This window comes from Diceros bicornis, chromosome X (assembly GCF_020826845.1).
Source record: "Diceros bicornis minor isolate mBicDic1 chromosome X, mDicBic1.mat.cur, whole genome shotgun sequence".
Lineage (NCBI taxonomy): Eukaryota > Metazoa > Chordata > Mammalia > Perissodactyla > Rhinocerotidae > Diceros > Diceros bicornis.
In genome coordinates this window covers 16,464,077-16,482,052 of record NC_080781.1, presented here as the reverse complement: position 1 = coordinate 16,482,052, position 17,976 = coordinate 16,464,077, and the positions used below count along the sequence as shown (strand labels likewise).

General features: G+C 42.8%; 1 protein-coding gene across 3 annotated transcripts in view; it reads left to right on the top strand.

The window, feature by feature from the left end:
* The window catches only part of SH3KBP1 (SH3 domain containing kinase binding protein 1), a 337,148-nt gene that overhangs the window by 78,815 nt on the left and 240,357 nt on the right, over positions 1-17,976 (top strand). Inside the window, exon 1 of one of the 3 annotated variants that reach the window (XM_058535539.1) lies at positions 1,783-1,899. The exons of the other annotated variants lie outside the window; for them this stretch is intronic. Coding sequence (XP_058391522.1) covers positions 1,849-1,899 — 51 coding nt within the window. The 5' untranslated portion in view covers positions 1,783-1,848. Of the gene's footprint in view, positions 1-1,782; positions 1,900-17,976 lie in introns of those variants that run through there. 3 annotated transcript variants of the gene reach the window in all.

The window sequence follows — 17,976 nt, the reverse complement described above, 5'->3', positions numbered from 1 at the left end:
AATTTTTCCTTTTTATCTAACATTAAGGGAAATGTTTTCTGTGACTGTATTACAAACTCTTGCTCTTGGCTTTTCCCAGCTATTGCTTACCCCATTCCTATCAGCAGTGCTTTGGATTGCACGGAACAGAAACCTGTCTGGGACTGGCTTAAACACGGACGTTTATCTCACGTAATTGGGAGGCTAGAGGTAGGGTGGACCCCGAGGGCAGTGTGATCAGCTGCTCGATGTGACATCAGAGACCTGTGTTCTTGCTGTCTCTCTTCCACGTCGTCGTTCTGACAGTAGCTTTGCCCAAGGGCTGGTGTCTCTGGTTGTCAGGCGGTTGTAGGATGGCATCCATTGGCAGTGGGGCCCTCTGCTTCCTTGATCACAGGTGGTATGTAGGAGGAGTCCTTTCCCGCAGTCTGATTGGGTGAGCTTAGTTCCGGTTGCCCACCCTGAACGAATGATTGGCTTAGAATTAATTAGGCTGCCTCTGGTGCTGGGAATGGGCCCTACGATGGGGGGTGGGGGGGTACCTATGACCAATAGTGGGCTCTGCTGGGGAAGGAGGGAAGGAGGTAGGGAGCCGGCTCTGCTGGGTGGGCTTGTGAGTAATAGTACATGAGTGTTTTTGAAGCTGACCTTGGCTTTATGTCTCTGTGAAAAGCGTCATCAATTCTGATCTCACCAATTCAGGAGTTTGTCATAATTTAGTCAGGGCGTGTGCTGAAGTTTACCTTTGGACAAGGAGGAGGACTGGCAATAGATGTTAGCTCAGAGCCGGTCTTCCTCAGCAAAAAGAGGAGGATTGGCATGGATGTTAGCTCAGGGCTGATCTTCCTCATAAAAAAAATAAAATAAAATAAAGTTTACCTTTGGATGATGTAATAGTGTGGGCAATAGTGGGAATGGTGGTAACATTGATGTATGTGGGAAAGAAATGATTTAAGTCTCATCAGAAAAACCTGTTTGCTTTAGGATAGAAATGTTTAAATATATGACTAGCGGTACATAATAGAAAATCATTCTTCTCTAGTTATTAAGTTAGCCCCTTGGAATCTCTCCTTGGGGAAAAAGACAAAATCTTGTTGAATATGTCAGTATTCAAGTTACTATATGAACTTGAAATTAACAAAAATTGACTTTCTTTCAAGTGTAATTCACGCTTCACTAAGCCAAATAGACATTCTGTCAGTTATTTGGACTTTATTAAATTTTGCTTTATATGTAGGAAAAAATCAAGGTAGGCCTCTGCTTTGCAAAGTAATTTATTTGATTATGAGCTGTATTTTCAAGTCTATTTTAGAGTGAGCTTTGTCCTCATGTAAGTAATGAGCATTTGCTGGTGCGGATCTTAAATGGTGAGAACGGATGTCAAAGAAAGCAAACACCATATGCCCTTTGTTTCCCGTGCATGTCCCCTCCTGGAGGCTGGGTGGAGTGTTTCAGCTGTCTCGAATAATCTCCATTTTGCTGTTACTGCAGGCTTTGTGGTTCTCCAACTCTCTTCTCGCACATGTTAGTTACAACTTCTTCCTAATTAGGTGGCTCTTCTTCCTCTTTCTCTTCCTGGGTCATAAAGGTTCCACATTCTCAAGTGCCAGAGATTGGATTTATTTTGAAGAGTGTGTTTCACTTGATTTGTGACAGAAATAAGCGAAGAGAATTTAAAAAAAAAAAAAAACCACCCAGTGTGAATGTGTAGTGGGAGGGGCAGGCGGGTTGGGTATGGGACAGGATGCTTAGAATAATTCTGCTGCCAAGTGAATCAGAGAGACTTGCAGTTCTCGGCGAGCACAGAACGCACTCCTGCCCAGAGTTCAGACACAGTCAGCCCGAAATCACCATTTCATACTCCACAGAATGGAGCTTTCCACAGCCAAAGCCCCGAGTGCTGCAGATGCGGCTGAGATTGTAAGTAGGCCATACATCTGTTTTGATTGTTATTATGTCTACATCTTTTGTAGCCTGTTGCCCAACCGCTTCATAGGCCGGGAGGGAGGCATGATGGGGAATTTGGTCCCGGCTCAGTCCTTCCAAGATGGTGAGCAGCAATGTTTTCCACTTGGACCTGGGTCTCAGTTTTCTTGTTTGTGGCGGAAAGGAATTTCTTTCCCCAAGCCCTCCTGTGTGATAGAAATGGCTTTTGGCTGAGCTCCTGATGTAGCAGCATCTGTAAAGATTTTGAACAGCCCTGTCAACTGTTGTGATGGCTCTCTCCTTCTGACCGCTATTGATGAGTTTTTTCCAGGGGATATGGCACACAGACAACCCCAGCCAGCCAAGCCACCTGCAGGTGACCCTTTTATCAGTGAAGTGACCCTATCCAGGGTTGGGAGCAGGTAACATTTCTGAGGCAGCTGGCAGATTTGGGAGTCGGATGAAGCCAGGTGTGGAACCCAGCTTTCCTGTGGTGGGAAGGAATAAAGGAGAAGGAGAAAAGAATGAGACAGGAGGTGGGACAGAAACTCAGCTTGGGATCAGTTCAGAGCACTGTCCTATTGCTAGATGCCAGTCGAGGTGGCGGGTGAAGCTCGAATCCTCACTCAGCTAAGTGTAGCCTTGGGCTACCAACAGAAATCTCTCCTTGTCTTACTTTTGTCATCTGAAAATCAGCATCATTGCACTTCACGGGATTGCAGGATTGTTTCAAGCAATGACTGTGGAAGCATCTGGCACTTGGTAGGTGTTCGCTGAGCGATGTGTTTTTGCCCTCCTTACCCCTTTTCCTTCCGTAGTGGGATATTGTACCATTGATGCGAGCAGTGCTGGGCTCTGTGAAATGCCACCCGTTTTGCTGTCCCTGGCTTGTTTCAGGGCAACCTTTGTGGCCGCCGAGTTCTCTTGGTTGGTGTCGTAGGTTTGCTCTTGAGGTTGGCCAGTTGGCCTTGCTCAAGTTCACAGCCCCAGTTTGCCCTTTTAGTCATGGCCAAGTGACCCCCTAGAGCAAGGAGGTCCCGGGGAGAAGGTGTGAGTGGGTCCTGCTGTGTCTCACAGATCTGCTTGTGGTAAAGATCATGGGGCTGGGGACCCATGTCAGGAGGCTGTGATATGAGTCCCAGAGGGAGAGTGATAATTCAGAAGAGTTCCATTTCCGGTTCAGCTTTGAGTTTCCAAGTTATGAATACCTATATTCAGCCAGTGCAAGGGAGAAAAAAAAGAAAAATAAACCTCAAAGAAAACTGCTCAGCAGTAATCTGATTTCTGATTCAGGAGTGGGCATAGGGCGCTGTCCTGGTGAGTTTCCATCTGGTCGTTTCAGTTAACCTGTTCATGGGTTTAGGCAACTGCCATGCACATCCATCAGTTCCCCATTGCTTTTCCACCATTATGTGTGAGTGTTTGTTTAGGGGACCTTCTAGAGCCTGTCTTGTTAATTAGCTTTACTACGTGCTTTATATTTGCTAACTGTGAGTTAATTGCTAATAATGGTGTTCCCTTGTCAGTCACAAGTTCTGCCACCCCTTTCTCCCATTGAGTTCCTTGTATTTCATCTCAAATTTAGGCTAAAAGTGTTTGCCTCTAGCTGGCAAGGCTCCTCAATAACTGTATCCATGAGCTCTAACACAGTGCTAATTTTTATGATTGATTTTGGAGACATCATGTCATCTGTACACTTTGTTTTGTGTGTGAAGATTGAGGAGTACCTTTTATCTTAACCAACATCAAAATCATGTACACAATGTGCCAACCTTCAGTAGCTCTCTGTCGCTCTCCATTGAAATCCACTTTCTATCCCATGGCTGCTGCGCCTTGTATGGTCAGGCACGTGCCTACCTTTCCAGCCTCATTGCGGTCACCCTCCAACTTGGTCACTACCTTGTGCCACACCAGCGCCCTGGCCACCCCAGCTCCTGCCGAGTCCTTTCTTGCCTCTGGGCCCAGGGACTGGTGGTGCCCTCTCCCAGGAGCGCCCTTTCTTTGGCTCTTGCTTGGCTGGCTTGCTCCGCTTTCAGCTGTTACTTGGAGAAGCCATGGGCCGTCTTATCTAAAGGGACTTCCTCCATCTTAAGTTTCCTTTCTCCCTTCCCGTCACATCACCATATCTAGTTCTTGCAGAGCACTGAGATCACAGCCTGTAAATGCCTGTCGCCTCATTGATTTACTTGGCACTTGCTGCCTCTCCCACCAGAATTCCAGCCCCAGTGCAGGCAGAGGCCTTGTCCGTCTTATTCCACGGGATCCCCAACCCCTAACTCAGTTCTGGACATGTAGTAGCTGCTCAACAAATGTTTATTAAGTGAATAGAGGCTTTGGATGATTAATATAGTAGATGACTTTTAAGTAGCTTGTGACTGCAGCTTCTGACTGCAAGCTGATGAAGACAGTTCCATCTTTTCTGTGCTGGACCCTCCCTGCTTGCCCCATCTGCCTCCATCACTGCTCTGGCACTTTGGGAGCACTCCAGACCCCAGGGCCCTGTTCCCTTCTCCTGGCAAGCCCGTGGCTGGTCTTCGAAGTGATTTGCTTAAAACAAATGCTTATTTCTTTACCAAGGCCTTCCTCCCCGTCTGCCTTTCCCCACCTCCTGCCAGGAATAATGGGAACACCCTCTTGTCTTGGAAAGTGGTTTTACCTCTGGTCAGCATCCAAAGCCAGATGATTTATCACCAAGTGAGCTGGGCAATAGCTTTTCCCTGCCCCACCGCTCTCAAATGTTAGCACTTTGTCCCCTCAAGGGGCTCCGAGGGGTCACGTGATGGGGGCTTAGCCTTGGCACTGCCCCTCTTTGTATATTTCCTTTAAACATCCTTCTTACAGGTAAAGAACCCAGTCCAGGGCACCACATAAATGGCAGCAGGCGTGGGGACAGTGTCTAAGCAGTGCTCTGTGGTGGGCTGTTTGCTAGCTCATTCATACGTTACACCAACTCTGGGGAGCAGAGAATATTGCCCCCATTTAGAGATGGTAAAATAGAGGCTCACAGAAGTTAGGTAAGTTGTAACCAGCCAGGATCAGAACCCAGGTCCGTCTGTCTTCCAAATCTGTGTATTATTTGTTGAGTGTACTCAGTGTTTGTCAGGCCTTTTTTGACCATGTCCTGCAGTTAAAAAAAATATCTGGCAACTTAGTACACATGTACCTATATGTCCACATCCATGTAACTGCAATAAGTTTCCTAAAACAATAGTCGCCTTCATGGTGTGAGGCACTCTTATATTCTCCATTCCGTTTAAAAATGCTCGTCAGCATATGGCAAGATTCCTTTCCTTTTTAAGGCTGAATAATATTCCGTTGTATAGATATGCCATAGTTTCTTATCTGTTCATCCATCAGTGGACACTTAGGTTGTTTCCACATCTTGGTTGCCAGGGGCTGGGGGGGAGGGGAAAACGGGGAGTTGCCGTTCAACAGGTATAAAGTGTCAGTTATGCAAGATGCATACATTCTGGAGATCTGCTGTGCAACTGTGCCTGTAGTTAACAATACTGTGTTGTGCGCTTCAAAATTTGTTAAGAGGGTATATCTCATGTTAAGTCTTCTTACCACAATAAAAAAAATGCTGGTGAGGCCTTTCTGAATTCATTGTGTGGCCCACTAATTGGTTGCAACCGTAGTTTGAAAACAGTTTGAAGAACACTAGTGTAGGTGATATGTAAAATATGCTTACTTTCCATAGAGGTTTCCACGATGCGATGTAAGCTACTTTAAAAAATGTTTATGGAAGTGTACATATATAAAATGCGCATAAGAGTACAGCTTGATGAATTTTCACAAACTGAACATATCTGGGTAACCAGCACCAGATCAAAACACAGGCCGTTGATTTAAGCTTCTTTGAATCAAGACAGGCATGGAGGACAGCAGAGCGCATATGCCCTCAATTTGTTCTGAACGCTGTGCATCCAGCTTACTTGAGAGCATCTCTCTTTCTAGAGGGCCGTATTTGGCGTTTCCAGTGATGGGGCCTGAGTGGTATTTTAGATCTAACAACTGCTGAAGGAATGGAACAAGGCTTCCATGAGGGCCGTCAGAAATGGGCATGAAGGGAGGCTGACTGAAGAGGTGCCTGGGAAACGGGAACAAGGAGGAGGAGGATAGGGCGAGACCCCACAGTTGGGTGTGGAAATGTGCCGGTGTGAGGGTCTATGGTGATAGTAATGGAGACCAATTTTACTGAAATGGGGGAGGGGGAGTGGCGAGGAGGGAAGGGAACTGTGATTCGAGGTCCAAGCCCCTAGAAGTCAATGAACATGTGTGTAAAATAAGGAACATCCACCTCTCACAGTGAGTATTGATTTTTAGAGAAAATTGTTTTAGCATACTGAATCAAACTGCTTATTTCTTGGCAGAAGACATAAATGAAAGTGAGCTAGAGGAACTTTGCTTTCATAATGTGTAGGTTCTGTAAGGCCACCTTGGTGGACAAACCGTACACAATTCATTGTAATGGGATGTGTGTAGAAATGAAAGGGAGCGAATACTTGAATGTGCTTTTAAACATTACATGTTGTTACAAAGGTTTATTAATTAATGTCCTTTGTGAGACCCATTGGTAGCTGACTTCTAGTCAAACTGCAATAGCTTCCTTGAATCGGGGACTTTGGGATAATAATAAATCCTTTTGTCTTTGTTGATTAGATAAGCTCTTATGCTTTGTTCGTTTTGTGAGGGAGACTTTGAACTCTTACACACTTGGTATGTGTTTCCTGGAGTCCTTGACCTATGGTGCTCACTGTGGGTTTGTGTTTAATTCTGTATGTGTAATAGAAGTCCTGGGACTGTAACAAACACACTGTGGAACAAGAGGCGGTGCCCCGCTGGGGCCAAGGGGTGGGGGTATCTGACTTACCGCTCCGTTCTTGGCGCCCACTGTTGTGCCAGGGCACTAAGTACTTGCTGAATGAACGGAAGGAGAAAGGAAAAAAATCCTAGCTAGCACTTAATAGTGTATACTGTGTGTTTTGCCTCTTTTATTTGATTTAGTCATCACAACAAGCCTGTGAGGTGGGAACTGTTAATATCCTTATCTTTAGAGTGACCTCATGTCCCTGTTGGCCAAGGGTCAGCTCTGGTGTACACTGTTGTCCTAGCATTGATATTGATAACACACCCTTTCACTCTCAAATATCCTGGTTCAGATGGTAAATTATTTCACTTGAATGTTCTGGTTTGGATAGACAGAGGAGAAACTGAGGCATAGGGAAGCCACATCACTTCCTACCGTCACCCAGCTAGTAAGAGGTAGTGCTAGGATTCTTTCCCACCAGTCTGACTTCAGATCTTGTCACTTGATCACTAAGTTCTGCTACCTCACAACTTAGGCCAGAGAATAGGTAGTATAAAAAAAGCATTCTTTACGTTTTTTAGTCTCCGTGTTTAGTAAAAATCACTGCTGTGATGTGTGACTCAGGGCATTAGGAGTGTGCAGGGCAAAGACTCAGTGAAACCCTAAATGTGCTTTCATTGTTAAACCTGGACAATGAGCATCCTAGAGTGATAATACCATTCACATGTGTATGGTGCTGTATAGTTTACAAAAGCCCTTCTCCTACATTATTGTGTTGAAACTTCTTGTACAACTGTGAGGTGGGTGGTGGTATTTCCATTTTACAAAGGAGCATAGGAGATCCGCAGGATGATGTCGTCACCTGCCTGAGGTTTTACAGCCAGAAAAGGAGTTGATCCAGGATTCACTTCAGACATTCTGCCTCCATCATCAGTGCGTTTTCCACCGTACCAGACGTGTCTCTCAGCCAGACGTTCTTAGGGAGCTGTTTGAGGGTGCTGTTTATGGAGGATTAGGAAGTCATTTGAAGACTTGTTACCCTAACACAGGATTTCTCAACCCTGGCACTGTTGACGTTTTGGGCCGTTTAAGTCTATTGTGGGGGCTGTCCTGCGCACTGTAGAATGTTCAGCAGCATCCCTGACCTCCCTGACCTCTACCCACTAGATGCCAGTAGCACACACCTCCCTTCCTCCCCAAGTTGTGACGACGATAAATGTCTCCAGACCCTGTCAAATGTCCCCTGGGACACAACTGCCCCTGGTTAGGAACCGCTGGCCTAAATATAGTAGCAGCATTTAAAGGAGGGAAAAAGACAACCTTGAAAATGTTCAGCCTGTCATTTTTCCCTCTCTCTAGTTTCTAAAACATCAGAAAAACTATCAAAAGACCCACAAAGGGGTGGAAAAGGGAACAAGCAACATGTTTTACTTTGAATCTGCTTCCAGGGAAGAGCTTTGGGTCTCCCAAGGAAGGATAAGATAGCCAGCAGTTTTTTAAGTTAAAAATCACACAAATAAAAATGTTTTTTTAATAGAAAAGTTAGAATAGAGATCAGCTGAAATATACACATATGAAGTCTCCTGTAATCCTACTTGCACAGAGATAACCATGGTTCACATTACGCTTTATCTCCTTCTCATCTCTTCCAACACACGTTTAAATTTGCATATCATTTTCCAAATAGGGCCATGCCACAAATGCTGTTATAATCAGCTTTTTTTTTTTTAGCTTAAATGTGCCCCAAATATATTTCCATATCTATGATAGAGAGCTACAAAGTTTTTAATGACTGCATAGTAAGTATTTCATTGTATGGCTACAGTATAATTTATTCACTCAGTCTCCTGTTGTGTACATTTGTTTGTTTTCCAGTTTTGTGTTTGCGATTACACTCAAAAATATGATGAGGATCCATGTGTGTGCACCTAAGCCCTTCAACTTTTTTTTTCTTATAGAAATTTTAGCATTTGTTGAACAAGCTATCTAATTCATAATATGCTGGATTGTATTTTGATTACATTTGATTACATACATATTACATACCTTTGCCCCTTAAAATTATGAAAACACAGTGATAAAATTTGATTATGCACTAGGCTTGTAGAAAGGAGCCTGGAAAGTTCTTTGGTTTTCTGATTAAATGATGACTAATAAGAAACCATTTAGGTTTCATGCCTTGTTCATGAAAACCACTCTTAACTGTATCAGGCTACTTCCTGAGTAGGAATTACAGCCTGGTGAAGATCATCGAATCTTCCTTTAAGATTCTGTTCACTGCTGAGAAAAATTTAGGACTATGTTCTCATGAATTCTCATTGCTTGTGGATTTTTCTTATACGTGTTTAAGATGATGAAATGATAAACTCATGGTAAAAACATTCAAACAGTATAGAAGAGCTTAAATTAGTTCCCTACCTTACTTCCCTCTTATTTTTTTTTTGTTGTTGTTCTCTAGAAATTTTCTGTGCGTATACAAACATTAAAAATATACAAAAATTTTAAAACCCCACAAACTGGACAACGGTATGCAAGGTATGGATCCAGCTAGCTTTTTTCAGTTCATGTATCTTTCTATATCAACACCTTATTCTGTTTAATTGGACCTCTTTGTGATGGTTTCAAGCTTTTCTTTTTCTCCAACAACAAAGCACCCTATTTTACGTGAGTCTATCTGTAGGGTAAATGCCTAGTAGTGGAGTTGTTGGTTAAGAGTCCGTCTTTAGAATTTTCATAGATATCGCTAATTTGCCCTTCCACCAACAGTGTATAGCTTAGCTTGTTTCCATCAGGCATTTTTTTTTTCTTCCTGGCATAAACTATGGATTAGTAAACCAGGAACACAAAGGTTGAACCTCATCTATGGGAAGGACCATAATTGGTTAGGAGGAAACCACAGTCTCTCTCGTGACCTCGTAGAGATTGGTTTTCAGCCTTCGGGGTGCTCGGGGGGATGTGTTTTTACTGGTTTTATCCTGAGATTGGCCTGAAAGTGGCTTTTACTTTTTTTAACCATGGAGTAAGAAGTACATCTGTAAAGTTGGGAGACAATACCCAGGTAAGCAACTTTCTGGTAATATTTGATGATGTGTCTCAATTAGAATTGAGGTGATTAGAAATGGACCTTCATTACTAAAGAGGTTGCAATATTTACTTCTCAGTGGGTCTCTGAAATGGAAGAATGTGTCATTTGGCATTTGGTACAATGTACCAAATGTAACATGTAAATATATAACATGATAAACTTAAATGTAATGTGGTACAATCATTTCATAATCATTTTTCATCCCTCTTATCTCTTCTATAAAGTCTCCTCTGATGTTTATCTGTTCTCCATTTTCTCCCACTCTATGTTGATATTTTTTTTGCACTATCCTTTTAAAAAAATGTTAATTGTGGTTAGTGCTGCATTTTGGACCTTTTATTGTTTTATCATCTTATTTTTGACCAGCTCTGTCTCCCTAATGGAATTTAAACCAACACTTGGTTCTAGTCCTCATCACCCTAGCATGGGGTTTGTCACCTTCATATTTTGATTGGCTGCTCACTTTAGAATTCTCCTTATGTTATGGGGTCCTTGTACTTGGCGAAGGAGGACCGTCCCTGGACACCCCCCTTTTTGGCCCCCAGAACGGAGCTCATTAAGGTCTCTGTCGCCTCACTTTTCAGAGCACTGTTTTCCTGCCCAGGGAAGGGCACAGCAAGGTGCCATCTTTTATTGATCTGGTACTTGAAGCTGTGGAGGTTCGCAGACGTTTGAAGATGGTTTCACGAACCCTGGTGGGCGCAGCAGCTGCCACAGCCCTGGGTAACAGTGTGAAGGGCCTGTGTTTTCTGAGAAGTCGGTGGGCTTTCTAAGGGACACTGCCAATGGTCACTTGCTGCAGTCTTGGCCAGAATTTTTGGAGTTGGCCTGCAGTGAGCTATCCCGAGGCTGAGATACAGAGGGGAAAGCAGGTCTCAGAGAACTGACTTCTCATATGTCAGTGAACCTGAAATTGGGCAACTCTTGGGGTGCACCCCCTTTTCCACTGCTTTAGCTAATGCTAGGAGGTGGCCCAAGACCTTGGGGCCCCTGCCCTGGAAGGTGAAAGCTAGTCTGCTTAGGTTTGGCCTCTGGCTGGGCTCCTTGCAGGGAATGAAGGGGCTCCCCTCTGCCTTCTCCCCAGCCCTCCGAGGGCTTACACCCTGGGCCCTGCTGACACGACTCTTTTGGAAGCTTCCTGAGGGATGGCCTGGAACCTCAGCAGAGAGTCTTAAAAAAGAAACAAACCAAAGAACTCTCATTTATTTTTTCTTATTTTTCAATACATTTTCTCTTATAGGAAATAGAGAGGACTTTTTAGAGGCAGGCAGTGTGATCCAAGGAAAATGACCTTAGGAGCCAAATAGTTCTGGGATGGGATGTGGGCTCTGCGACTTTTTCCTTAAGGGGCTGTTATGGGCTGAATTGTGTCCCCCCAAAATTCATATGTTGAAACTCTAAGTCCCAGTACTTCAGAATGTGACTGTATTTGGAGATAGGGCCTTTAAAGAGGTAATTAAGTTAAACACGAGGCCGTTAGAGTGAGCCCTAATCCAATCTGACTGGTGTCATAAGAAGAGATTAGGACATGGAGAGACACCAGAGATGTACATGCACAGAGCAAAGACTGTGAGGACACAGGGAGAAAGCAGCCATCTGCAAGCCAAGGAGAGAGGCCTCAGAAGAAACCAAACCTGCTGACACCTTGATCTTGGACTTCTAGTCTCCAGAACTGTGAAGAAATACATTTCTGTTGTTTAAGCCCCCCAGTCTGTGGTATTTGTTATGGCAGCCCTGGCAAATGGATATAGCTGCTTTTAGTGTCACCTCCTCTGGTTTTGCTTCCCTCATCCCTAAAGAGATGACCATAACACTTACCTTTCAGAGTCGGTGTGAGGGCCAGACATAATACCTGGCTTAGAGTAGTACTCACAAATGGTGCTGGTGACAATGCTAATTTAATAATATAATGATAGAACCCACCACCCGCTCCCCCACCCAGGTTTTCTGGCTTCAGCCTGATTTGAGGGTTTTTCTTTTTTTTTGTACTTTCCTTTTAAGTCCTTTTCAAACAGTGTTACAAAAAACTCCTGGGGTCAGAGGAGGTGAGTACTTCATGGGTTTAGCAAGCAATGAAGTATTTTCTTCTGAGTAATCCTTTTCATCTTTTTAATCTCTTAACATACTGGGGTTTTAGGTACAATTTTATTTAGGACAAAGATTCTGCTGCTAAAATTGAAAGCAACTGTTGGTGTGGTATACATACTTACTGTACCTAATATCCACTGCATTCGTTTGCTAAGTCTGCCATAACAAAGTACCACCAACTGAGGGGCTTAAACAACAGAAATTTATTGTCTCACAGTTCCGGAGGCTGGAAGTCTGAGATCGTGGTGTCGGCAGGGTAGGTGCCTTTTGAGGGCTGGAAGGGGGAATTGGTTCCAGGCCTCTTGCCTAGCTTCTGGGGGTTTTCTAGCAATCTTTGGCTTGCAGATGCTTCACCCCAATCTCTGCCTTCCTCTTCACATGACGTTCTCTCTGTGTGTACGTCTGTGTCCAAATTTCCCCTTTTTATGAAGATATCAGTCCTGTTGGATTAGGGCCCACTCAAATGACCTCATCTTAACTTGATCATCTGCAAAGACCCTATTTCCAAATAAGGTCACGTTCACAGGTACTGGGGATTAGGACTTCAACATCTTTTGGGGGGATACAATTCAAGCCATAACATCAATTATATTGGAACCCAATTTGCCCCCTGTGTACCTCTGCCTGCAGCCGGCAGCTTCCCGGGAGAAGTCCCCTCGCCTGGTCTGCCACTCCCACTCATCATGCAGGTTTCAGCTCAGAAGTCACCTCCTCAAAGAGCCCTTCCATGGCCACTCTCAATATAAATGGATTGAATGAATGAAATAGATTGCAGAGTAAAATTAAAATGTGACTGAGAACTATGCCGATATTTTGCCCTTAAAAGTGTGAGAGAGCGTCTCTCTACCCCACATAAGTGTTCTTTGTAGCTTTCTCGTATATGTTGGCTGTGTCACCACTCCAGATGCTATTGAAATATCATCTTGTGCCTGTGAATTGAGATGTCGGGCACCTTCCGAATGTCGTGATGTTTCCCGTTCTGTGTTCAGAGCATGCCAAGAGGACTCAATTTGTTGGATTCGGATTTTTTTTTTTTTGCAGTGAATCATAATTTGATTATGATTTTACAGTAACTCACAGAGCAAAACTGTGGTTAGAACCCTTCTCTGAAGGACATCTCAGGTCTGGAAAACCTGTGAGTTATGAGTAAGGGAAGCATTTACTGATGCCAGTTCATCAGTGAGTATTTAGCCAGCATGTTCCATTTGCTAAAACTGTGCAGGTGCTGTGCGGATACAGAGGGCATATAGGCACTAGTTAGGGCCTCCAGCACCACACAATTTCACATCAAACAGTTGAAAAATATACAATACATGCAAAGTTGCATGAGTATGTGTAGTATAGAAATTAAGAAGACAGGAGTGCTCACTGTGGGCCAGAGGGTCCCAAAAGGTTTTGTGGAGGAGCTTAGCTTAGTTTGGGCTGTACCTCGAAGAGATCCAAGAAGAGGAGGGAGAATAACAGCCCAAGATAGCAGTGACAGAATATCATTACGCTATGTAATAGTCCCAGTGTGTATTGAGCTACCTTGTTTCAATAAAATTAATTTTGTTCACAATGTGAGTATGCTATGGTTTATAATAGGAAAATACTGGAAACAGCCAAAATGCCCTTCAACTTGGGAAGAGTAAATTATAGCACATCCATACAATGGAATGGGTGTTTCTTTTTTTTACAGCCAGAAAAAAGAATGAGAACATTTTTTACCGACATGGAAAGACCTCCCAAATATATTAAATGAGAACAGCAAGGTGCCTGACAGAGTGAATGATACATTAACGTTTGATATTTGCTCAAAGAAACTGGAAGATGCCCAAGAAACTAATAACGGTTAGGAGTGGTAGTGGTAATTACCTGGGAGTGGTAAATTGGGGTGACGGGAGCTAGATTGCATGTGTGTGTGTTTACTTATTTTAGAGATTTAAATGATGTAAATGTATCCTATTCAAAAAGCTAAAAAGAACGATGGGTATGACGCCAACAGTCTTTGCTCATGCTGTTGGTACTCTTAGATTGATTGAAGTGTCTCAGGTGCTTTGCCTCGCTAGGACATAACGAATGAAGATAACCAGCTACACTAGACATCTAAGGGATAAGTTCTTACATTTGCCCAGAGAATAAAATTCTGTTGACCAGCTTTTCACTTTTATTGGTTATCACTAGAAATGTTTCAAACATACACTAAAGTAGAGGGAATAGTATAATGAACCCCTTTGTACCCATCATTCATTTTCAGCAATTATCAGCTGCTGGCCAATCTTGTTTCATTGATTCTCCCTCCTTCTTACTCTCCCCCTCCACCCTGACCTCAATTCTTTTGAAGGTTATGCTTTTCTGATTGTATTATTTAGAATTATTGCTCTCACCTCCTGAGTCCCACCGTGGCCCCAGACATGCAGAGCAAATTGAATGTTTGAGGTGGAAAAATCTTTCTTTAACCAAATTTGGCTCATCTCATTAGGTGCATTTTACTTTAGTTTTTTAAATTTTAAATTGTGGTAAAATACACATAACATAAAATTTACCATCTTAACCATTTTTAAGGGTGCAGTTCAGTATATTTACATTGTTGTGCAACTGATCTCCAGAACTTTTTCATCTTAGAAAACTGAAACTCTACACCCATTAGAGAACAACTCCCCATTCCCCCCTCCCCTCAGCCCTTGGCAACCACCCTTCCACTTTCTGTCTCTATGAATCTAACTACTATAGGTGCCTCATGTAAGTGGAATCATATAGTATTTGTCCTTTTATGACTGGCATATTTCACTTAGCATAATGTCCTCAGGGTTCATCTGTGTTGTAGCATGTGTCAGGATTTCCTTCCTTTTGAAGGCCGAATAATATTCCATTGTAGGGATATACCACATTTGGTTATCCGGTCATCCATCAATGGACTCTGGGGTCAACTTTACTTTTTGCCACCTCTTAGAATATAAGGTTTTGTGGCTCATAATAATTTCATACTATAGCACATCAGAATGTAGCAGCACAACGTGATCCTCCAGTTAAGAGAATAATTCTGAGTGGTTTGAGAATTTTTAAATACTTTGACTTGCAAAGACCAGAAAACCTTCCTTTCTGCTCTTGTGACCGAGAGCAACTTTTTCTCTCAAAGTTCTTTCACTGAATTTTGTCTCTCACTAGACTAGATGATGAATTTAGAGAGAGTGGGGCAGGGATGGGTAGATATCTTCCTTTGCCCAGGACCTGGCTCTGGGCCTTGGTGCTGGCTGGGTGCTCAGGAAATATTTGTTGCAGAATGAACCTGACTTTGGCCAAGGCACATAACCATGTCTGTGTAGTTAGGGAGTTGAACCAGATGAATTCTAAGGCTCCTTTTGGTTCTAATATTGTTTGGGTTCATTATTAAATCTGATGATGAAAACTTCAGACTCTGGAAGACTAGAGAGTAGGGGATGGGTGAGAGAGATTTTTGGATAGAGCTGTTCTCAGTGACCCTCACATTATATCCCAGAGGTGGTTACCTACAAATAGAACCATCCCAGCATAGAGTATTTCTTAAAATAACATTTCGGATTTGAGATTTCCTCTTTGTGTGGCGGTAACATTCTTTGATTAACAAAAAGCCACCAGCTAAAAAGTTATTTGAAGTTTAGCATAGTTGTGTACCACATTTCCTAGATATACATGGATAGAAACAAACTTCCTCTTAACATCATCATCTTTACAAAGAATCTCAGCAAGGAAGTCTTAGTGATAATCTTACCACGAGAAGAAGTCAAGGCAATAAGCATCTGAGAAAAATGAAGATTCCAGAATTAGAGATCAAAAAGCTGGTAAGAGAGGATGGAGGGAGATGTGATTTGAGTATTGAATCTTGTTGATTTTCTGAACTTTGTGCTGGTTTCTGCATTTTTGTTTTAAGCCTGGTTTCCAAAAGTCTCTTGTTAGCAACCAGATGGTCATCAAATAATTGATATATGTTCATTTTAAGCCCATTTGGGGAACCGTGGCCTGGATTTTCCAGTAGAAAGATTTAGTAATTCTGTTGGTCTTTGAATGCCAACAGTTTTTTTTTGGAAATTGAGTTCTCTAATGTCTTGGAAGTAACCCCTGGAAAATTGGAACCAATGAATTGATTGCATGATGTACTTGGAATAGAGAGGATATGGATACAGTTTATTTCAGTTACAAATGTCCAGCCTTGGAAGTGGTTAAATTTGTAAAATTAGGTGAGAATTTTTTTTAATGTTTAAACTTTTTTCCCCCATTTGTTTTCTGAGACTCAAGTTAATGAATATGAATAGATATTTAAAATACACTCATCTGATTTTCAGAGAGTGTATTTCTTCATTTTCAGAGCGTTCAAATTTCTAGGGTCTGCTAGTCTTTCATCTTACTGAATGCTTCTCAAAGAAAGACAATTGTTTTTAAAAAAGTGGGGTTTGCAATGAGACAAAGGGTTGTGAGTTGCCTCCAGGATGGGCGAGCCTCAGTAGTCTGTTTCTGAACTGGAGAAACGCATGGGTGATTGTTGGAAGGTGCTAGTAACCAGCATACTGTGTTGCCAAAAACAATTAAAACAGGAGTCAAGATCTGTCTGAAAGAGCCTATTATAGTGGCGAGGATCCCTTCACACGGTGACCTGTCAGAGTGGTGACAAGATAATGGCAAAGAGCAGCTGTGCTGCAGAGAGGCCTTCTTTCAGATGCCCTTTTAATTAGTTGATATTCCTCAGAATGTCACTAGGTGTTTCCAGAAAGATCCTATCTTGAGAAACATGACCTGGGCTCTCTGTTTGGGTGTGTGTGTGTACAAGGCGTTCCTTTCCTCTCCTTTCTCCCGCCACCACAGTTGGCCTGTCTCCTGCCGTTTTGGGTAGTGACCTGGGATCTGAGTGGAGCTCACAGCCAGGCCCACGGGGGTAGGGCTCCAGGTGGAACCAGCTCCAGCTGCCTCATTAGTGGGTAGATTAGTTTCCTGTGGCTGCCACAACAAATTATCACGAACTGTGTGCCTAAAAACAACAGAAATGTGTTCTTTCACAGTTCTGGAGGCCTGAAGTCCAAAATCAAGGTGTCGATAGGGCTGCATTCCCTCCAACGGCTCTAAGGAAGAATCTCTTCTTTGCCTCTTCCAGCTTTTGGGGGCTCCTGGCCTTCCATGGCTTCCGTGGCTTGTGGCCACATTACTCCAATCTCTGCCTCCATCTTCACATTGCCTTTTCCTGTGTCTCTCTGCTCCTCTGCGTGTCTCTTATAAGGACACGTGCCATTGGAGTTAGGGCCCACTCAGATAATCCAGAATGATCTCTTCATGTCAAGATCCTTAACTTAATTACATCTGCAAAGATGTCTTTTCCAAGTGAGGTCACATTCACAGGTTCTGGGAATGAGGACATAGACATATCTTTTGGGGGGAGGGGGCTCACCATTCAACCCACTACAGTGAGAACACCAAGCTGGGATGGGGCCTCTGCAGGAACCACACTGTGGGCCTTGAGGAGGAAGCAGAGAGAAAGAAACCCTTCTTTGGTCACACTTTAAAGCAACTAGGGTTGGTATTTAGTTAATTATTATTTTTTTATTGTGGTAAATTATACATAACATAAAATTTACCATTTTAACCATTTTAAGTGTACAGTTCTGTGGCATTAAGTACATTCACATTGTTGTACAACAATCACCACTATCCATCTCCAGAACATTTTAATTTTCCCAAACTAAAACTCTGTACCCGTTAACCACTAACACCCCACTTCCCCTCCCTTTAAATGATTAATGTTTTTAAATTCTTTCAATTTTGTTTTATTTTTAGAAGTGCCATGTGACATTTTTAAAATCTGCCTGGTCATTTTAAAAACACTTTAAAAAATAACTTTATTGAGGCATATTTTACTTATATAATTCACTCAAGTACACATTTCAATGATTTTTGGTAAATGTACACAGTTGTGCAACCATCACCATGAAATGCTTTAGAACATTTTCATCACCCCAATAAGATCCTTCATGCCCATTTATAGTTAGTTCTCATTCCCACCCTCCAGCCCCACTGCCTACTGTCCATCTGTATAGATCTGCCTTTTCTGGATGTTTCATATAAAGTTTTATTTAAAACTTAA